Genomic DNA, 23,521 nt, shown 5'->3' on the forward strand with positions numbered 1-23,521 from the left:
CAATTAGTGGCTGTCACATCGCCAACTGTCATGGTTTAAGCCCAGAGGGCAATTGACCACCACTTGGCCGCTTGCTCACTCCTTCTCCCCCCTGGTGGGATGGGGAGGAGAAAATATAACAAAAGGCTAAAGGATTGAGACAAGGATGGAGAGGGATGACTCACCAATTATGGTCACGGGCAAAAGACAGACTCCTTAAGGGAAGAAAAAGAACATCAATTTAATTTGAACACAACCAACACTAATTTACCAATCAAACCAGAGTAGGACAGTGAGAAATACAACCACATCTTAAAAAACACCTTCTCCCCCATGCCTCCCTTCTTCCCGGGCTTAACTTTACTCCTGATTTCTCTGCCTCCTCCCCTCGAGCAGTGCATGGGGCAGAGGATGGGGGTTGTGGTCATTTCATCACCCACTGTTTCTGCCACTCCTTCCTCCTCAGGGAGAGCACTCCTCACACTCTTCCCCTGCTCCAGCATGGGGTCCCTCTCACGGGAGACAGTCCTCCACGAACTTCTCTGTAACACTGTAACAGTGACAAAATGGCGTGACATAATGATGTCCAAATACCTTTGTAATCTCACAGGGATGTAACAATACAGTGACACAGTGTGGGGTGCTGTGGCTTTGGGACACACTGGTTTGCCTGAGTAGGGTGGCACTGCATAGAAGTGCCATGGAACATGCAGGGTGTCACTGTCAGGGTGATGTCATACCTCAGTGCAGGGATGGAGCAATGCAACATGATGTAACCACACAGCAAGCAGTACCAAGGAGGGGCTGTGCTGAGCCCCCATGTCACACCCAGCCCTGCAGGGTTACAGCTCTGCAGGGCACCCTGGAGGGAAACAAGCTAGGCTACACATGATGATGTAAGGTATGGTGGCGCTGGGAATGGTGATGTCATTGTGGGCCTGGTGTCACACCAGTGACACTATGGCATCCACTCAGAGCAGGAGCCGAGTGGGGCAGAACCAGAGCAGGGCCACAGAGCTACGCTCCCTCGAGTGAACCGTTATCACCCCGCAGCATGAGGCACTGCAGTGACGCCATTCAGAAGGTGACGTCACCACAGCGCTATCACACGGGAGCGCGGCGTCGCCCTGCTCGGGACAGACCCTTACTTGCCGGTGCCTGTCGCCCGCCCACTTTGGCTGCGACAGCGGCTCCCCGTCACCTGCCGCTCCTTACGACAGCCCCACGCCCTCCCGGCCAACCACCGGCCAGAAGTTGATAGCGGCAACCATGGCAATACGCCGGAAACGGCGTGCGGCCAATCCGGCCACAGAACGCCGTCGGCGCTGGCTATTTCTTCACCCCCACCTCTCACCGAAGTATCTCCGCTCCCCCTGAGGGAGAAAATGGTATGTTCCGGCTGCAGTAGGGTAACGGCCGCGGGGAACCACCCATCCGGGCTCCGGAATTATTGTCAGAGGACCCGCCTTCTTCATGAATATGCAAATATAGGGCCGACCGCGGCCGGGCTCGGAAGTGGTGCGGCTGAGTCACTTCGGTGGTGATGATGCGGTAGAATCTGCGGTGGGTGTTGTCGTCTTTCTGCGCTTCAGGAGTCTCCCCACATTCGCTCTTCTTTATTCCCGCCTTGTCTCCATCATCATCATGGATGAGATAGACCGGTTCCAGGTGCCTGCTGTTCGCGCCGAGATACAGCCGCTGGTGAGGGCCGGGTGCGGCCGCGTTGTCCTCAGGAGCTGCCGCTTCGTCAGGGGGCTGGGGTGTCGGCGCGGCGGCGATGGTGAGGTCGGGCTCGCGCGCCGCGATCGTTATGTAACGGCTGTCCCCTCAGCGCCCGGCGGCTGCTGTGTCATCTCCGGGCGCCCGTGGTCATTGCTGTCCGCCCGGCTCTTCTCTCCTGCTCTTTTTCTCCCTCGGCATCTTCCTGTGTGCTGTCACTAGCAACGGTAGAAGCTGCCCGCTCTTGCTTCGGTTGAAACGTCGCTTCTCTAAACGCAGCGGCGTTCCGGAGCGCCCCGGCCTGGCTGGCGCATGGGGCGGGTGTTTCCCGCCGCCTCGGCCGGTGGGCTCCAGCGCCGGGGAGGGGAGTGTTCCGGAGGGGAGTGGCGGTAAGACTGAGGAGCCTGTCTGGAGAAGGACGGGTAGACAGAGCAGCTGGAGGCGCAGAGGACTGGTGGGGTTGTAGTTGACTCTTAAAGTATACTTGAGACCCGGGGGAAGAATTAGGCAGTATTTGTGCGCAATCCGGTCTGAGAGGTGCTCCCCAGGGACCGGGATACCTGCACAGGATGGGTGTTAAATACGTGTGTCTGGCGTGAGTTGTGGTTTGAAGCTGCAGGATGCTCTCCGTGGCTGGTTTTATAGCCGTTCCCTCTTAGTGCAAAACTGCTATTAGATACTAGTTGTGTGAAAAATCTAGGTGTTTTGCAAAGAAACATCTGTCAAATTACAGTTTTGCTCACATAAAATTCTTTATGTAGAAAAGCAATCTATGAGGGGTTGTGTTTTGCTTTGTTTTTTTTCCCCCATGCCAGGGCATGTGTTTTTCATTTCATAGACACAATTATACTCAGTTAATGAGCTCTGAATAAGTTGATGTAATGGTTGCACTGCTATATAGGACCCTGGGAAATCTTGACAGAGAAGGTAATATACAGGCTTGTGGAACTTTGGCTGCATAAATGAGTGGTCCTGGGCTCTTGGTAGCTTCTGAAATGACACTTATGAAGGAAGGCCAGCTGGCTGGTAGCCGTAGGAGATGCTAGATCATCACCAAGTAGTCCAAGACTTGTTATGAGCATGTAGCTGCTTTGCTTTGATGCTACAGGCTTGCTTGTGTGTGTTGTGCTCCAGCTGCATTCTGCAGAACACTTGAATGTGTGTATCCATTTGTATCCCATCTGGAAAAGGTTCCCTTGTGTGTTCCTCTTTGCTTACTCCAGTCTGCCTTGCTCTCCACTTGAAGGTGCATTGTTATATGTAACCTGGGACCTGTTGAAATACAGTTTACCTTAGCATTGAAGTGAAAGCTGGATAGTGGGCTGACTCGCTCAAGATGTTGATTCCCTTTGGCACCTGGAGTAAGCAAATTCCATTTCAGCATCCGATTGTGTGAAATGGTGATATGAAATATTTGGAGAAGTGGAAATAACTTTAATGAATACTTGTACAGATCCTTTTGACAGCAGGTGAGGATAGGGTATTGGCAGGTTCATGTTAGCACTGAAGATACTACTGGGATTTCCAGTATATCAAACTGCATATTATTTAGAGTTGATGTACCAGTCCTTGGTTTCTTGTTGCACCTAGTGTTTACAAAAAGTTGAGAATAAAATAATTGTCTTGTGAACAGAAAGACTCCCCTATGAAGGTCTACAAACTCAAATTACCCCTCAGTGACAAGACAACCACTTTTCTTATGGTGGGAGTGTTGAAAAATTTGTGAAAACATTTTTAGCTTGGTGGTGGTTGTTTGTTGTGGGTTTTCTTGGTGTGGTTTTTTTTTTTTTTTTTTTTTAGCTTTTGTGGTAGGGAAGAAAACTGTCCATAAAAGCTGATGTACACTTGTTGCATGCCCTACTTGTGGTGTGTGTGTTTTCTGTCAAGCAGAAACAGCAGACATGACAAGGCTGGCTCTCTTTATTCATGTTGAGGGCAGTAGGCATGGTAGTGAGATTAGCAAGTTTGTCTGCCAACAGCTTTTCCAAAAAAAATACACAGAAGTATTTTCTAGAAACCCCATTATAATAGTGGAGGAGTGGAATTGGCATGTGCATGCATGTTTGCATGGCCATAGAGTGACCAGAACCCGAAGAGGTTGTCTGGTCTAGCCCTGCTGTTGCAGGGTAGGATGGTATATTATGCAGCTGTGATAATAAGTTTAGGAGGTAGGTTTCCTTCCCTTCTTCAGCAGCCAAGAATTAGGAAATTTTCACAAAGAGATTTAATGCTTGCATTAAAAGAATACTCTGAACCTTTGCTTTTGGGTTTCAGTTGATTTTTAACTAATGGAGTTCATAGTGAAACCTTGTGCATGTGAGGGGCTTCTGCTATGACTGGATGTGTGGGATTCTTCTGCGTGCCTGGAAATGCTGGCATCAGGCTCATAAGTAGGACAGAACAAGTCTGGTACAACATTTCCAGTGGCTTTGTCTGCTTTGTAGCTCCTGGTCTATATCTTGCAAGTAGGGACTGGATGCTTGCAAGAATCATTGCAGTTCAGAAGCTGGCTGGGGTTTATCATAGTAGTTTGCTTGGGTAACACAATTCTGCCCAAAGCTTTCAGTTCCACATGGTCTCAGGGACAGATGGGTCATCTGATATTGAAGGCCAAAGGAGTATGGCAGGGTTTTCCTCATACAAAGGGCTGAGATAGAAGTTTGTTTTCTAGGTGTAACCTGAGAGCTGTTGTGAACTGCCGCTAAAGCTATCAAAAACTGTTTTGAAACATGATTTCCTGCTGAAAGCAAATATAGAAGAGAAGGTCCCTTGCCTGGTCTGAAGTGCATACACTATAAGGAATGTGTTTTCATCCTTTTTAGGCTGGAGGGTGTCCTAGGAGACCACTGTTCCCTCTGAGTCTGGCCAGTACCTGGCAGTGTGAGAAGGGTCCTGAAGTGAGGTTTGTGAAGCCAGGCTTTTCTTGAAATCCTTAAAAACTTTGTATTCTTGATCAGCATGTACACTTCTGAATGTTCTGTTCATCTGCATAGATAAAGTGTCATCTTAGCTTTTGACTTTTGTCCTGGTTTCAGCTGGAATAAAGTTAACTTTCTTCCTAGTAGCTGGTATAGTGTTGTGTTTTGAATTTAGGATAAGAATAATGTTGATAACACACTGATGTTTTAGTTGTTGCTAAGCAGTGTTTATATTAAGTCAAGGACTTTTCAGCTTTTCATACTGCCCTGCCAGCAGAGGTTAGGAGTGCACAAGAAGCTGGGAGAGGATACAGCAAGGGCAGCTGAACTAAACGAGCCAGAGGGGTATTCCATACCATATGATCATCATGCCCAGTATATAAACTGGGGAGAGTTGGCTGGGGGGGGGGGTACTGTGGCTTGGGGTTTAGCTGGGCATTGGTCAGTGGGTGGTGAGGAATTGTACTGTGTATCACTTTTGTACATTTGCTTATTATTATTTTCAGTTTTCTGTCCTATTAAACTGTCTTTATCTCAATCCATGAGTTTTACTTTTTCCTGTTTTTTTTCCCCCATCCCACTGGTGGGGGAAGAGTGAGCTAGCAGCTGCATGGTGCTTAATTGCTGTCTGGGGTTAAACCATGGCAGATGTCTTCATACTGAAATACAGGTTAGCTGCTGGAGATCTGCCTAGAAACCATCTGATAGGCCTGCTGATCTGCTACTGTTCAAAACTAAGAGATAGGTATGGCTATTAAATGCTGAAGGGAAGCAATTCTCAGAAAGTAGTCTGAAGCCTTTCTGAGCCCCTCAGCCTCCAAACCTGCCACTGATACTGGCACTATTGATCAGCTGTCTGAAATCCTCCTGAACCCGTGTGTCTAGCATACACCAAGCACTGGCTGGTGTATGATGGCAAACTGACAGATGACGGTGTTGGATCACACGTTGCTCCCATACACTGATGCAGGCGGTTTCTGTTCTTAGTACAAAAATGGAAGTAGAGTAAAAGTGCTCTTGCCCACATGGCACCAGTACAACTTTTCCTAAGAAAAAGCATCTGTCAAAGTGCAGCAGCTTCGGAGGAGCTTCGCTACAAACTCCTGAGACTGACTTGCTTTCTGAAAGTGGCAGGTGTAACACAATATTTTAGTTTCCCAATTCTCTGCCCATGTGAAAAGTAGGAGCTCTTTCTGGAGAAATTGAGTTGATGGTTCTTATATCTATCTTGCTCTGAAGCGTTATGGCCAGACCAGTTCCTTGCAGATGTTTGCCAGGCTGTGGGACCTTGGACTGGTAGCTCTAGTTGTAATGACTACAGCCAACCTAAGGATTTTGCTTAGCCACATCCTACAGTGAGGTTGTTGGCTTTCTAGCTGAGATGCCAAATCTATGCTGGTCCTGGAGGTGTAAAGTTTCCAGAAACTTTAAAGATACAGAAGATGCATTTCTATACAGCTTTTTTTTTAACATTAGAAAAGAAAAAACAGAAATGAAAAAACTAGACTATCTACTGGATGCTTAGTTTTCAAAAAATGAACTATTGTAGTTGGTGGACAGTATGAGTGTTCAGCATGCTTATAAAATGTGTTCTTTATTTTTGGAAAATATTAACTGTCTCATCCTAGGGAAGTTGTGCTATGTGTTGAGATCTTTTTGTTTTGTCTGATGCATCCCTAAAATAGGGAAAAACCTGAAAACAGAAAAGCAAGAGTAACTAAGAATCAAAAAGAAAGGTTATACCTGTAGGGCTTAGAGTATGTTAATATAACATTAGGTCTCTAGTGTAGATACACAAGAAACTCATCTTTCTAGAAGGAAAAAGCTTCTAAAATGAAAATGTCATCCCTATGTATGTTCACTGTAATATGGCCCAGGGGTTACACAGCTACATATTTTGTAAATGTGTTTTGCTGATTAAGGATACCAATTTAAACTCAGACACCAGAGTGAAAAGAATAGGCATATTTTACTAGTGATAACTAAAGAATGTAACAGAGTAATACAGAAAACATGCAGTAAGAAAAGGCAGAAGAATGCACCTAAAGCAACAAATAGGAAAATACAGGGTAATGCATCAAATCATTACTACCTGAGAGAGAGAATAGTGATTTAGAGAGATACCTCACCACTTGCACCCGTTACCATCATCCAGATCCGCAGTCGCTGGGCAGCCCCGGTTACAGCGAGGATTTGGAGAGCCTGTCCCGGCAAGTGGGAAATCCTACGCGGTGCGTCCACCCGTAGGTGAGGCATCCAAAGTCGCTGTGAGCGGGTCCAGCCTTATATACCTAAAAATCAGTAAGCCAGAATAGCTGGCACCTTTGTTTTGAGCGGAAAGTTTCTGGTTTCATTCTCCTGTTGGATTCCACCCAAAGCCTGGCCAGGGCTGGGGGGGGGGGGGATGGGACACCAAGGGACTTTCGAACAAGGCCAAACACTTGGGTTCTCAGCCTTGAACAAGGCTAAACAAGGGAAGTTGGATACATTCTCTCAGCATTTCAGCCTCACTACTGTTTATATTCTGTCTAAGCTGCATCTTTCACTAGTGAGCTTACATACTTTGTTAATGACTACATGCTAAGTTAGCAGCTTCAGCTTGGGGCCTGTTGTTCAGGCTTCAGTATTTCAATGCCTTAGCACTTTTTACACCAGCATAAGTGGGTTGTTATAACTTAGTACAATACCTACTAGCACAATGGTTATCAGTTATAAAATATACAGGATTCATCTATAGGTCAACTCTGGCTTGGGCCTGTTGTCCAAGCCTTAGCACTTCATTCGGTCCTTTGACCTATAGGTGAATCATGGTTCTCAAACCATCTCTATGGTTAGTGACATTAGTTTTCATCCATCAGTTGATGATGTCTCGTCAGGCGTGTCCTGATCCAATATCAGGGAGGGTTCTTAAATGATCCTATGAGTGAACTTAAGATACAAACGAGGCTAGATGCCATACAACCTTGTAAGCTCTATTTCCCGTAACAGGCAATAATAGCGATAGGACAGAGAAGAAGAAAAACTCAGAATACCTAAGCGAGCAAACGGAGGAGATGCAGCAAGATCAGTTACCACCACCACGAATGCAGTGACATCCTGTTGACTCGTTCTCGGTGCAGGTGATAAGGTTGCTCCAAGCTCCGCCAAGAGAGAGATGATGTCGAAATCCCAGGTCCGAGCCCCGAGAGAGGAGTACGCAGCCCTTTTATTGTCCCAGTCCCCACAATTCCTCAAAAGAGTCTGCCCATTTCCACGGAGCTCATTGTCATACATGCCGCCCCATGTTCTTCCATGTGCACATGCCCAGGTGTTCACGGTGGTCTCCACTTGGCTCACGCACAAGCGCAGTTTGACAGGCATTGCCAAGGATGTCATTGTTCTGGCTTCAGGCAGATATGGTGGTTTCTTCGGGAACAGTTCATCTCCTTCAGAGTGTACTTTGCCACGGCAACAGGATGTTGAGGCCAGGTAGTGGTAGTGGAGCAGCAGCAATGTCGAGACAAGCACAGTCTAACACAGTCTTTTACACCATCCTGTGGCTCGACATCGCTGTCCTCGTGGTGGCACGAAGGATAGATATATAAAGAGAGAGAGAAAGGATAGAAATAACACGCAACATGATAACTAATAACACTTTTGGCTAACATATGACTAATAACATTTTGAACGGATATATAAATTTTCCATTAATAAACATGTAACTAATAATATCTTTAACAAATATAAATGTCTTCAGTTAACAAGCATATAGCTAACAACATCTCTAACAAATATGTCATGCTCAAAATTAACTAACTCTACAAAACTGAAACATTCTATAAACCGATTTTAAGGTTGGTAGGAGTTAGTAGAAGAACACAACAGCAGTTTACATGGCGGACATTTATAAGGACAAGAAATAAGTATTAGAAGAGCAATTAATATAATAATTGACAAAGTTAAGGCTATAAAGTGAATTGGAATCACCACTAACATGTGATCCATTATTTTTCCATGGTTCTGGCAATGTACCACTGAGTGTTTGCGGCCCTGGCAGTCCACGCGGTCTGCTGCCCTGGTCTGCCGAAGTTGGGGTCAGCATACGCAGCAGGAAAATTGGTTTCCACGCCCCCTTATCCCAAAGCACATGTGTCATCTGGGCCTAGAAATGTCAATCCCAGATTCAAACAAAGGTAAATGAGCAATAACACTACAAATAACAAATAAAACAATGTTAACACTAACAATGGTTAACAACATTTTAACCAAATATATAATAAAGGTAACAGTAACAATAACAATGTCAATTAAAAATATTTTAACTAAATGTATTTAACCAAAATGTGTCTGAGGCTGGGCCTAAGGATGTGTTCCCGGTCTTTGGGAATTGGGGGAAGAAGGTGGTTGTCTGCATGAATAAGCACAATTACAAGGCAGTTTACATGGACACTGACAAGATGAACACTTACATACCACAAGAGAAAATATAGCAAGAGCTAACAGAGCAACTGCCACAAAATTAAGTATCAAAAGGGGATAAATCCTGGTGGTTGTTGTCAATTGTGGAGCTGAAGATGGTGGTCTGGCTCGCTGGAGCTGGGGTCTGCCTACGCAGCAGGAAAATGTATTTCCACACCCCAGCCCAGAGCGCATGTGTAACTTAGGCCTTGGTATTTCCATCTTGCCTTCATGGGCTCAGTCATGACCTTTTAAAGCCCAGGCCCCATTAGCAAAGGGACCTTCCCCTGATTTGGCATCTATTGTTTGCTCATAATACTGGCAACAGAATGACCAAAAATCACAAATTCACTTTCCTCCCATTCTTGGTTAACACTTCGGAAGCCGGAGCTTCCCCCGGAACCAAGGGAGAGGGGAACGGTCACCCAAAGCAATTTTGCAATGATAGACAATACATCCTAAAAACATGAATAAGACAATGAACACCAACACTATATAAAAACTTAAATTCACATAAGGATCCCCTGTTGTGACTCAGGATATCTGTCTCCGGCGGGGGGTTTACCTGCAAGAAAAAGGAAAGAAAAGCTTCTCGGTTCATTTTGAGAACCGGAAGTGGGTTATAATTAGAAAGATGGAATAATCTACCTTGTATTAATTTTGTGCTCCTTTCCATGATCATCTTTGGCTTTCCAGGTGTACTTGTTTATTTGGGTATCCAATACCAATGGTACTGCTCCCACCGTGGGGAGTTCGACTAAGACAGATTGTCCTGGAAAAGGAGATGGATTTCTGGGGTGGTCAAGGCCTTGGGAGGTTGGCATGATTGTTGGAGCCTTTGGACAGAATGCTGTGATCTTTGGGCATCCATTTACCGACACATTTAACTCCACTTCTCCTTCCTGCAGGGGCCATAAATCAAAAGCCTTTTGAATGGTTTCTTTAGCTAATTCAAAAGCAGCTTGTTGTTCATTTCCCCATTCAAATTCATATTTTTTCCTTGTCACCTTGTACCAAGGGGTTAAAATTTATCCCAAATGGGGAATATGTTGCCTCCAGAAGCCGAATAGCCCAATAAATCTTTGAGCTTCTTTTTTTTTTTTTTTTTTTTTTGTCTTGCGGTACAGCAAAATCTAAAAAATTTTTTGTCAGGCTTTAGGCAGTATTTCTTGATGCCCACAGTGCCACTGAATTCCTGGAAACTTCACCGTCTGAGATGGTCGTTGGATTTTTCCAGGGTTAATTTCTCAACGCTTCTGTCTCATATGATTTACCACTAATTCAAGAACTTGTTGCACCTCCTCCTCATCATTTCCTTGGATCAAAACATCATCTATATAGTGACTGAATTGTGTGTGAGGAGGCAGCTGTATTTCATCTAAGTGTTCAGCTACAATTCTATAACAGATAGTGGGGCTATGCAACCATCCTTGTGGTAATCTAGTGGAAGTGTATTGCCGGCCCTGCCAAGTAAAGGCGAATTGATCACAATGCTGTTCTGCAATCGAGATGGTAAAAAATGCATTAGCCAAATCTATTACAGCGTACCCAGTTCCTGGATGTTTCTGAACCTTTTCTATTAAAGTGACAGTGTCCGGCACAGCTGCTGCAAGCGGTGGAGTATGTTTGTTTAGTTCTCTGCAATCCACTGTCATTCTCCAGGATCCATCACTTTTCCTGACAGGCCATATCGGATTGTTCCACACAGTGGTGGTCAGCTTTAAAGCTCCTACATCTAATAAATCTCTAATTGTCTGTGATATCTCTTCATGTCCTCCCGGAATTCTATACTGCTTCATTATGACTAACTTAGTTGCAGCCGGGATCTGCACAGGAGGCATTTTTACTTTACCAACTGTAACAGGTCTGGCACTAATACAGGGTTTAACTCCAAATTGATACTGACCATCAGAAAGATTTAAAGTTAGTCTTTTTAGAATGTCTATACCTTTTATATATCCAGGAACAGAGACAATCATGACTGAATATAATCGTTTTGGGAGGTTTCTTATTTTCATTTCTATTTGTGTTTGTACAGCTTTAATTTATTTTCCTCCTAAACCTGTAATAATTACAAGTTGTCCTTTAAATTTCTTGGGATTCCAATATATTAAGGAGGCCTCTGCTCCAGTGTCAATCAGTGCTTTTACAGTTTGCGGGGACTGCTTGTTCTTAAAAAAAAAAAATAAATTTAAGCTCCACATGGGGTTGTCGGTCCTTCTGCACCCACTACCCTGGAGCTTGGCCATTAATTCATTTGTACTGATCATAATATTGATTCACTTCCTTTGCCTCGTGCAAAGGGTACAAGTCAGAAAACGGTGTCTAATCGTCTTTCACCCCCGGAAGCGGTGATCCACTTGGGGGGGGGGGGCGGGAAGGGGGCCTTCCGTGGGCAGATGCAGGGTCCCGTTGAGGTTCAAGAAGGGGTGCTGTAGGCTGAGTTGTCCCTGGATTCTTAGTTTTAGAACTCTGCACTCTCTTGCTAGGTTTATTCAGCCCTTTCTGTGTATATATTCGCCACAGCTCGTTAGTTGGAACACTGTCAATTTTTTTTCACAAGACGTCATCTTTTAGCTAAGCCATAAACATTTCCTTACGAGAAATCCTACTTTCACTGTCTTTAGGGCTGTCTTGAGTATCTCGATTCCCTGCACTCCTTCGGGGGTCCCACTCCCCAAGGTCACCCTGCTGCTGTATTTTTCTATCGCATCACAAAGGGGATTTCCTATCTCAGTAATCAAAAGAGTCGTGATAACATTTTTACAGTAGTACCACATCTCACACACTCACACACACTCTTAGATTAAACAGATCGATCTTATATTACCACACAAGGAGCTCCCTTACACCATCTACACAAACAACACAGAATTACACTTATAACCACAAGTACCACTAGGACAATTATGACAAACAACAAATCTAAATTTAACACCATACGTACAATATACAAGTTCCAAGTCTCAGAGTCAATATCGGTGCCAATGGTCAAAGCACACGATGAATCCAGCCCTCTCCTTTTCCTATACTTATATTGTGCTACTTGCACTGTGGCTTTCTCTGCCACTGTCTGATAAGTATCCAACTTATCAGCAAGCAACTCATTCCAGCATTACAACATCACTATTTGACTCTGCAAATCACATATCTGTCGCTCCATCTGGGAGCGCTCCAACAACAGCCTCTCTTTACTCTGGTGTTGTTTTCTATATGCAGTTAACATAATCCACCCTCGTTTACTTGAATTTGTAGTCTCTTTTCCTTTTCCAATAGGTATCCTTTTCATATAATTTAGAACATCTAATGGTTTGGCTTCTTGCAGCCAGCTCTCCCATTGTTCGCACGGTCCTCCGACCTGAGCCCACTGCTGGGCCTGCGAACTATAGGGAGGATTTTTCCAACCGGGAGTATCTGGTGGACTTGACAAATTACCTTTGAACTTAAATAATGGCATTTTTTGTCGGATCCCACTTCTGACACCAATGTATGTTTTGCTGATTAAGGATACTGTGGCAATTGAGGCACGGACTCTCCATTGTGGGCTGACAGACCGATGTCTCCCACATCTCCCCCTTCTTTGTTTTACAGCTGCACCTGCAAGACTTGTTTCAGAGCTTTATCAATTAAGGGTTAGACGAACTTCAAAAAACACAGTATATTTAAAATAGTTCCACAGAAGGCAAAAACCAATACAGCAGTTACAGTTACTAGTTGAAAAGAGTAGGCTAATTTCACTACCCGTAATTAAAGGATATGACTAAATACTACAAAAATAAACAGTAAGGAAAATATGAAATAGCACACTTATTTAATGGGGTACTAATATTCAGATCTGCAATTACTGGGGAACCCTGGTTGCAGCGACGGTTTGGAGTACCTTTCCGTGCAAACCGGAAATCCTACGCGATGCGTCCATCCGTAGGTGAGGCATCCAACATCGCTGCAAGCAGGTCCAGCCTCTAAATCAACAGGCCAAAATAACTGGCAATTTTCTTTGAGCGGAAACATCTGATCTCATCCTCCTGTTGGGTTCCACCCAGAGCCTGGCCACCACTCAAGGGGGAAAACCAAGGGAGTTTCTAATAAGGTTAAACACTTGGGTTCTTAATTCTTAATATTGCTAAACAAAGAAAGTTGAATACACACATTCTTACAGCATTTCATCCTTATTAATAACTACATTTTGTCTCAGCTACATCTTTCACTAGTGACTAGTAAGCCTATATATTTCATTAAGGAGTTGCAATTACTGTCAGCATTTTCTCTTAAAAGAGTTGGCAACTGTAGTGTGATTAAGGACAGACATAGTGTATTTTGTCCTATTGCAGCAGCAAGCATTGCCCATACATTCTGCTTAAATGATCAGTCGAAGAGACCAAAAACTGTCGGCACAGGGGCACCCACAGCACCCCCAGCCGGCTCCTGAGTGTCCACCAAAAGCTGCCTCTCACGCCTCAGGTGTGGTTGCACACAGCTTGCTGGTAACCACCTGTGGGGACTGTGACCTGTGGAGACACAAGCATAACCTCTTCCCCAGGTTATTAAAGGATATGGTCCTTCCCAGTTACCACTTTCCAGGTTTTTGCTAACACTTGAGCCTTGCCCTGGACTTCTTGTTGATCTGGTATCTGCAATGAGAAGTGATGCAATATTGGTGGCACCTGTGAGACAGGGGAAATGTTTAAAAAGTTCATGGCATATAATGCCTTATTTAGCCTTTCGTGAGTGTCCTGGTTCAGCTAGGATAGGGCTAAGTTTCCCCAGCAGTGGGGAGGGAGCTCTAGCCGGGTTATTCAATACCATGCTGACGTCACGTCCGGGCACCCAAGCACGGGAGAATTGGTAGAACGCGCGGGGCGTGCAGTCGCTCCTCTCACTGCTGTATCGGTACATTTCTTGCTCTGTTCATTGTTATTACTGTTATTGTTGTTGTTTGTTGTGTTGCTGTTGCACTGTTGTATTAAACCTCTCCTTATCTCAACCCCGGGGTTTGTATTTCGCTCCCTGCCCTGTCCGGTGTGAGGGTGGGGGAGGAGCAGCGGCAGCATGGTCTCGGGTCCCGGCAGGGCCTAAACCACCACAGTGAGGTGTAGATAGATACCCTCCATCTCCCCCTTTTTGTTGTTGTAATAGACACTTTAGCGTGCCATGCGTACGCTCCACAATGGCCTGTCCGGTCGGTGAGTGGGGAATGCCGGTCAGATGCTTGACTCCCCACTGTTGAAAGAAAGAAAAAAGAGAAACAGAAACATAAGCAGGTCCATTGTCTGTCTTAATCTGTCGTGGCACGCCCAAGGTAGCAAATGCAGCTAAAAAGTGTTTTCGCACATCGCGTGCTTTTTCACCTGTATGGCAGGACGCAAACAGTGCTCCAGAAAAGGTATCAACAGACACATGTACGCATTTTAACGTTCCTAATGCAGCAAAGGGAGTGACGTCAGATTGCCATAATTCTGAGGAGGTGAGTCCCCGAGGGTTGACACCACTAGCTGTTGAAGAGAGGGAGTCCTTCTGGCATTCAGGGCAAGTCGCAATGATGTCTTTAGCCTGACGCCTTGATAAAGAAAACTGGTTTTGTATTGCCCTGGCATTTTGGTGGAAAAATGCATGTGAAAGCCGAGCTTGCTCAAGGACATCAGGTACCACCTGAGCCGCCAGAGTCAACGCATCTGCTCGTCGATTGCCTTCAACCAAAGGTCCAGGTAGTGCAGTGTGCGCTCGAATATGTACAATAAAATAAGAAGTCTTGCAGTTATTTAATAACCGTAAAAGGGTGTGCATTAATGAATATAACAGTGGATTATTAACGTCCTTCAGACATGAATTCTCTATACGCTGTACAAGATTGGCAACATAAGCAGAATCAGTAACAATGTTAATTGGGGTGTCCCAGCGTTGAAATACACGGACTACTGCAGCTAGCTCAACGATCTGTGGCGATCCCGGGGATCGAGTAATGTCTGATTGCCAAATTTGAGTATGCGGGTCTTGCCATACTATGACTGACTTCCCCGTTTTTCCAGATCCATCAGTAAACACAGTCAAGGCTTGCAACGGTACGTCGCTGCACTTTGGCATGGCATATAATAAAAAATTTTGCTGTAATAATTTATGTGATGGGCTGTGTACTACAAGCTGTCCGGGGTAGTCACAGATCGCTGTCTGGAATTCTAAAGACATTTGTATTAGTCATGTAACATGTGCAGAGTAACTGGAACAATGATACACACAGGTTCCTGACCAGCAAGTAATAGTAGGTGCTGCCTACCTTTAATGATCAGTTTGGCAAACATTTCTGGATGAATAGTGACTGTCTTGTGCATTTGGTGTGACAAAAAAACCCCCATTCAATAATTACTGACTCGGAGGCTGCTAGGTCCACGCCTGATCGATATCGACTAAATTATTGTAAACCACCACTGATTGCAATATTTTTTTAGTGTCTTTTTGTTCACACTTGCGCCTGGAGGTCCCCCTATCTTCTTCCAGTGTTTTAAAATACAGCCTAGGGGACTCTTTTTGACTATTCCCCCACTCTGGCCGCTTCCCATCTCGTCTACTTTACCTTAAAACGCTACCTGATTAAGCTGACAATATCCCCCTCAGGCAGATGGTACAAGGGTGCCCTCTCCCCACAGAGTATGCACCTAAATTCAAGACAACAACTAACAGAGAATTACTGCCTCCCACTAGAGGAGATATTTCACCTATGACACTTAAAACACTGAGCCCGAACAACACTGATGACCCAGTGGGCGGGCACTAGGGCTCTCTGTACTAAGGAATGTTCACTGGTCCTGCACTACCCCCCCACTGGTACAGAGTCTGCCCTGCGCTTCGTTCCTCTGCGGCTCTTCCCTCGCGGGATAACGGAACTGCGGGTCAGAGAACTCCGCACTCCGCAGCTGCAGCTGGGCTGCGTCTCACACCCGCAGAACAGTCACACACCCACACAAAGGGGCCCTTACACTTATTACTCACACAACATCAAATGACAAAGACTACAAACATCAAACCACCGTTAAGAATATATAAAGCCATTGCTTATTGATTATGTGGTGTTGGCAGACAAGGGACGCCGCATCCCAGTGTCAGCAGCTTCTGTAAAAACTGCCGCTTCTGGCGTTGGGGCGGGGCGGGCCGAGGGCGCGGTGCCGGGCTCGGCCGCAGGCGGTTGCTCCGCGGTGGGGGGGGCTCGGGGAGGCCCGGGGCCGCCGCCGCCAACTCCGCGCTGGCAGGTGGGGGGGGGCGAATGCTGAGTACAGAGATCCACACACTCGGTTTCCAGATAGAATACTGTGCCGGCGTTAGTACCGTTTTTAAAAGTGCCAGCCAATCCCATGGGACCAATTGATAGCCATGAGCGATTGCCTCCAGTATACCTGTTGTAAAGGAGTTTTGAAGCCCGTCCTCATTGTTATAGATTAAAAGTAATTTAGTGGGAAATAACCACTTCTCAATTTTTAGTGATCAATAATAAATTTATTAGCAAGCGGCGAGTGAGCAAAACAGCACTGGGTGTGCCGGGAGTCTCTGCTCTACCAGGACACACACCTGACCCGGCAGAACCGAGTCCCTTTCTAGTGTAGGCTTCATCCATATTCATGATGGGCGTACCCTGAGGGGTCTGCAAAGGTGTAAACAAGTTTTCCCGGGCTTTTCTCAGGTTTTCGCGGGCTTTTCTCAGGTTTCGGCGGGCTTGTCTCAGGTTTCGGTCACAGAAGGGGGGATGACTCAGCACAAGTGTTTTTGTAGTGGCTTGAAGATGGGGGCCATTTTAGCTCCCTTCTAACAACTGATTTTAACAATAGAAACTATATACATATATCTTATTTCTTATTTACATAAGAGAATTACAAAACTGTTCGGCCACAACATCCTGACTACAACTTCTTTTTCCCCTTGAGATTTGAATAACAAATACCATATATGTTTTATTACACTCATTAACACTTTTCTGTCGTTCTTTAATAACAGAAAAATGCAGTCCTTCCCAATGTGACTGACGTCCCGGCTCATAGATTACAGGAGCAACAATCTTTCTGGCCGTGTCCATATCCCCTTGCGCCAAGGCTTCTTGCCTCACTTTTACCCAAGATCATCCCCAGCTAAGGGAGGACACAGGCCAGGTTCTCTTTTGGGATTTACAGTGTCAGGGTCTAAAAGATTATCACAGTCAAAAGACCCAGCATATAAAGCTTGCTGCAGGGGTTCAGGACATGTGTTCTCGCCCTGTGTGTCCTCATCCTCTGTCTTAACAGCCTGGCCATGTTCCTTATCTTGTCTTTTTATTACCTCAAAAAGAGTTCTCCATGTTGGTAAGAGTTCTGCCGCAACCTCATTCCCTCGGGTTGCACAGTCCCACAGTCTTACTGCTGCTTTATCCCATATCGGAACAGTGAATATAGTAACCGCGGCTGCTACCCACTTTAAAATTCTCTTCAAGGCATGCAGATTAATATGCACCTTATATTTAGCTAACAGTCTTTCCATCAGTGCAAGCACTGACTTTTCTTCCGAGGGTATAGACCTACCCATCGCTTCCCCACAGCTCACCTTGCTCACCCTGCAACGGTGATTGATGCTGGCTCCTGCTTCCTTTCAGCAGCTCTTAAGTTGTGAGGAGTTTGCCACCGGAGTGATCCAAGCTGGTCACGCTTATCGCCGCCTCACACGGGGCACCATGTGTGGCAACTGAGGCACGGACTCTCCATGAAGTGCAGAAGGAAAGACCCTTTATTCTTACAACAGTACATACTTATGCTCTGGTTAAAGCTCTTACTTCATAATTAGCAAATCAGCAATTAGACAGCTCTCAACCTTTTCTCCTATCAGCATAAGACCACTCTCACACACGCTGTGCAGACCAATCACCTTCTCGTTCTCACGCTGTTCACGCGGCGGTAACTTCTCACAGTTCAGTACTTTTCCACAGTTCAGTGTTGCAGCTGTCCGTTGTTTTTCCCTGCCACCTCGGCAGAACTCGGCAGTTTCTTATCTTACTCCCAAGGCCTGTTTCTCATCAAAGCCTAGTTGTTGATTCAGAGGCTGTGCAGGGCTGACAGGCCGATGCCTCCCACAGGATACCAGTTAAACTCAGACACCAGAGTGAAAAGAATAGGCGTATTTTACTCATGATTACTAAATAATGTAACAGAGTAATACAGAAAACATACAGTAAGAAAAGGCAGAATAATGCACCTAAAGCAACAAATAGGAAAATACAGGGTAATGCATCACATCATTACTACCTGAGAGAGAGAATAGTGATTAAGATCCCTCACCACTTGCATACGTTACCATCATCCAGACCCGCAGGCGCTGGGCAGCCCCGGTTACAGCGAGGATTTGGAGAGCCTGTCCCGGCAAGTGGGAAATCCTACGCGGTGCGTCCACCCGTAGGTGAGGCTTCCAAAGTCGCTGCAAACGGGCCCAGCCTTATATACCAGAGATCGACAAGCCAGAATAGCTGGCACCTTTGTTTTGAGCGGAAAGTTTCTGGTTTCATTCTCCTGTTGAATTCCTGTTGCTGTTGAGATGGACACAACAAGCACCGAATTGTGCAAAATGGCTCCTTTATTGTTCTAACAAGCCTTTTTATAACTTTATTAAGAGTATGTGTCCATATATGATTGGTTTAATTAGAGACTAACAGTTCATGATTGGATGACCTCTTCTCTGTTGCAACCTCGATAACCTTCCTTTCCTTGCGGTCAGGCAGTTCCGGTCTGGTAGTTCCTTACTCTTGTTTACTCAGCTCTTCTCGGGACTTTCAAGCCTCTAAAGGGTACACGGTTATCTGCTCAAGGTCAATATCAAACTTACATTCTGATCCCTCAGACCAGCCGAGGTCTCCCATAATTCCCCCTTTCTGTATTTGTTCTACAAAAATTGCCTGTGCCATCCGCTGCAGGGCCCTTTGCAACAGAGACACAAGACATGGCAACATTAATAACACAAGTACAATGATGAACAAAAGCAACAACCCAGTTTTCATCAAACCACCCTGACAGTCCCCATCCTTTAAACAAGGTATTCAACCAATCCCATCCATCATTTGCCTGTAACTTCTTCACTCCTTTCAGAAGCTGGATACTTTTATGTATTGATTCTGAGTGATCTGACAAATTCATACAACACATTCCCTCAAAGTCTTCACAACCATGTCCTTGGGCTAATAACAAAAAATCTATTGCGGCTCTATTTTGTAATGTAGCATGCCTAACACTATCAACATCAGTCAACAGCCATAACAGGCCAAATACAACGGGCAGGGTACCAACGCGGCCCATGTTCTGTGGAGACACAAGCATAACCCCTGCCCCAGCTGACTAGGTTATAAGGCCCAGACCATTACCCCATCTGTAAATCCCTAACAGGCACCAAGGCAGTTCCCCGTACCTCCTGAGTTGAAGAAAAAGAGGCAAAATGTCTCCCAATGGGAGGGACCAACCCTTGCTCGGGCATGGTTAAAAAGTTTAATACATAAATGGCCTTTGCCAACCAGGCCTCTGGGGGCTCCCCTTCCATTCCCCCTTTTTGGTTTTGAATCAGGCGTTTTACGGTACCATGGGCACGTTCAACAATTGCCTGTCCCGTAGGGGAATGTGGGATGCCAGTAATATGTTGAATCCCCCATCTATGTAGAAATTCCCAAACCGGTCTGGAGACATATGCAGGGCCGTTGTCGGTTTTTACTGTTTCAGGGACACCCAAAACAGAAAACGCCTTTTGCCAGTGTCGAATGGCATCTCTGGCTTTTTCCCCTGCATGTGCGAAAGCAAACATTGCATGTGAAAAAGTATCAATGGAAACATGTACATACTTCAACCTTCCAAACTCTGCAATGTGTGTAACGTCTGTTTGCCAGATTTGCAACGCCTGTAACCCCCTGGGGTTCACCCCATAAGAATACGGCACTTGCTGTCCCCAGCAATCAGGACATGATGCTACAATGGCTCTGGCCTCTGTAGCTGTAAGATGAAACTGTCTGTAATGCTCTGGCACCTTGATGAAAAAATTGATGTGATGATTGGGCTTGTTGCAGAGTATTTGGCACCACGGCTATAGACACAAGCCTGTCAGCCCGTGCATTGCCTTCTGCTAAAAATCCTGGTAGGGTACTGTGACTACAAATGTGCAACACATAATAGGGATTCGCATGTTTTTGGATCAATTCCGACAAGAACTGTAACAAATTAAACAATTTTTCATTGTCCACCTGTTTGATGATTGCTTTTTCTAACTGCTGAACCAATCCTGCAACATAAGCAGAATCTGTAACCAAATTAAAAGGTTCTGTACATCTGTGGAAGGCCTCGGTTACCGCTCTAAATTCTACAATCTGCGGCGACCCTTGCTGTTCTGTGACAATATTGTGCCACTCACCATTCACAAACCACATTACAGCTGCCTTTCCTGGTTTTCCTGATCCATCTGTAAACACAGTTAACCCCTCCACTGGCTTCGTGGAACATAGCCGCTTGTTCCCAGTCGAAATTTCACGCACCAGTTTCAACATTGGGTGGCTGGGGAGGTGATATTTTATTTGTCCTTGAAAATCTGCCAATGCGGATTGTAGTACCATGTTATTTGGTAGGCACCACTCAAAATATTCAGCTTGAATTGGAATAACAATGGTTGCTGGATCCCGTCCCACAAGTTCAAGGCAACGGGTCCGTGTTTTAATTATCAAGTGAGCCACCAATTCAAAAATGCTTGGTGCTGTCTTTTTGAATCGATAGGGTAAAAACGTCCATTCCAGCACATGCAAAGGATCTGCCCAGGTTTCATTCCATTGACAAAGTAATGCATATGGAATTGTGTGATCTGTTAAAACAAAAACTTGCACAACTTCTGTTAGTTCCAGGCGATAAACATATTTGTTCTGTATTGCTCTTTCTACCTCATCGAGTACCTGATGTGCTTCCTTGGTTAACCGTCTCGGTGCACAAATATCAGAATCCCCTGTCAATAATTCCATTAGGGGGCTCAATTGAGAAGATGTCAGTCCTAAATAGGGCCTAACCCAATGAATTGCTCCCAACAGCTTTTGGATGTCATTGAGATTTTTTACTTCCCTATTGTGGTGGTTTAGCCCCTGCCGGGGTCTGAGACCACGCGGCCGCTACCCCTCCCCCACAAAGGGAGTGAAATACAAAGCCCCAAGACTGAAATGAGGAAAGGTTTAATACAACAATGCAATAGCAACACAACCAACAACAACAATAACAATAACAGTAATAGTGATAGCAATGAACAGAGCAAAATAGCTACCAAATACAGCAGTGGGAAGCACGATGTACAAAACCACGAGTGCACCGAGCTCCCGCGCCAGGAAAATGTGACCTGCCAGGATGTGAGGTCTGCATGGTATCTGAATAACCCGGCTAGAGCTCCCCCCCACTGCTGGGGAAACTTAACCCTATCCTGGTTAAACCAGGACATAATCCACCACTTTATTCTATACCATGTGCGTCACATCCAGCTGCCACTTAGCAATTAGCATTGACAAAGAAAAATTAACAAAAGCACAGTATAACTCATGGTGTGTTTTCACCCACAATCAAGTCCCCTTGTGGCACGCATCGGACCTCTCCATCCTTCTGCATCACCCACCAGGTGCACCCAGGTCCTTGAGCAAAAACAATCCCGTGGATGGGTTTGCCTTTGCCCGGCGCAGGACTAACCCAGACCATTTTTCCCAGCAGGTCCCTCATGCGCACCACAGGGACTTTATCCCCGTCCACAACACGTGGAAGTTTTGACTGAGCCGGGCCAGCTCGATTGGCAGATCCTCTTGAGTTCACTAACCAAGTGGCCTTTGTCAGATGTGTGTCCCAGTGTTTGAAGGTTCCACCCCCCATTGCTCTCAATGTAGTTTTTAACAGTCCATTGTAGCGCTCGATCTTCCCAGAGGCTGGTGCGTGGTAGGGGATGTGGTAGACCCACTCGATGCCGTGTTCTTCTGCCCAGGCATCTATGAGGTTATTTCGGAAGTGAGTCCCATTGTCCGACTCAATCCTCTCTGGGGTGCCGTGTCGCCACAGGACTCGCTCTTCAAGGCCCAGGATGGTATTTCGGGCGGTGGCGTGGGACACTGGATAAGTTTCGAGCCACCCAGTGGTTGCTTCCACCATTGTGAGCACGTGGCGCTTGCCTCGGCGGGTCTGTGACAGTGTGATGTAGTCGATCTGCCAGGCCTCTCCATATTTATATTTCATCCATCGATCTTCATTCTGCTGGGGCTTCACCCATTTGGCTTGTTTGATTGCAGCACACGTCTCACATCCGTGGATGATCTCTGTGATGGTGTCAATGGTGAGGTCCACCCCTCGATCTCGAGCCCACCTGCATGTTGCATCTCTGCCTTGGTGGCCCGAGGTCTCATGGGCCCACCGGGCTATGAACAGTTCACCTTTACGCTGCCAGTCCAAGTCCACCTGAGCCACTTCGATCTTAGCAGCCTGGTCCGCCTGCTGGTTGTGTTGATGTTCATCAGTGGCCCGACTCTTGGGTATATGGGCGTCCACATGGCGCACCTTCACAACGAGGTTCTCCACCCGGGCTGCAAAATCCTGCCATACTTCAGCGGCCCAGATGGGTCTGCCCTTGCGTTGCCAGTTGTTCTGTTTCCATTGCTGCAACCACATCCACAGGGCACTTGCCATCACCCACGAGTCAGTGTAGATATAGAGCCTCGGCCACTTTTCTCACTCAGCAATCTCCAAAGCCAATTGGATGGCTTTCACCTCTGCGAACTGGCTCGATTCACCTTGTCCCTCAACAGCTTCAGTGGTTTCTCGTGTGGGATGCCACACCGCAGCCTTCCATCGTCGATGTTTTCCCACAATGCGGCAAGACCCATCAGTGAACAGGGCATATTGTTTTTCTTCCTCTGGCAGCTCGTTATATGGTGGGGCCTCCTCAGCACGTTTCACCTCTTGTTCTGGTGACATCCCAGCATCTTTGCTCTCTGGCCAGTTCATGATCATTTCCACTAATCCTGGGGGGTCGCGGTTCCCTATGCGAGCCTGTTGTGTTATCAACGCAACCCATTTACTCCACGTGGCATCTGTTGCATGATGTGTGGAGGGAGCCTTTCCTTTGAACATCCATCCCAGCACCAGCAGTCGAGGTGCCAGGAGGAGCTGTGTCTCAGTGCCGACCACTTCTGAGGCAGCTCGAATTCCTTCATACGCTGCCAGTATCTCCTTCTCAGTCAGGGTATAGTTAGCTTCAGAGCCTTTGTATCCCCGGCTCCAAAAGCCTAGAGGTCGGCCTCGGGATTCCCCATCTGCTCTCTGCCAAAGGCTCCAGGAAGGGCCGTTCTCTCCGGCTGCGGTGTAGAGCACGTTCTTAATCTCCTGCCCTGTCCGGACTGGCCCGAGGGCCACTGCCTGGGCAATCTCCTGCTTAATTTGTTCAAAGGCTTGTTGTTGCTCTGGGCCCCATTTAAAATCGTT

At 46.1% G+C, this 23,521-nt stretch overlaps 1 protein-coding gene across 4 annotated transcripts in view; it reads left to right on the top strand.

Annotated features, from left to right (window-relative positions):
• The first annotated feature begins 230 nt into the window (after positions 1-230).
• Positions 231-23,521, top strand: part of LOC141917753 (protein FAM219A-like) — a 193,296-nt gene continuing 170,005 nt past the window's right edge. For 2 of the 4 annotated variants that reach the window (XM_074811180.1, XM_074811181.1), the window contains exon 1: positions 231-1,680. In XM_074811180.1, coding sequence (XP_074667281.1) covers positions 1,624-1,680 — 57 coding nt within the window. In that variant the 5' untranslated portion in view covers positions 231-1,623. The remainder of the gene's footprint in view (positions 1,681-23,521) is intronic. The other 2 variants (XM_074811182.1, XM_074811179.1) reach the window with 2 other exon arrangements.

This window comes from Strix aluco, chromosome W (genome assembly GCF_031877795.1).
Source record: "Strix aluco isolate bStrAlu1 chromosome W, bStrAlu1.hap1, whole genome shotgun sequence".
NCBI classification, from domain to species: domain Eukaryota; kingdom Metazoa; phylum Chordata; class Aves; order Strigiformes; family Strigidae; genus Strix; species Strix aluco.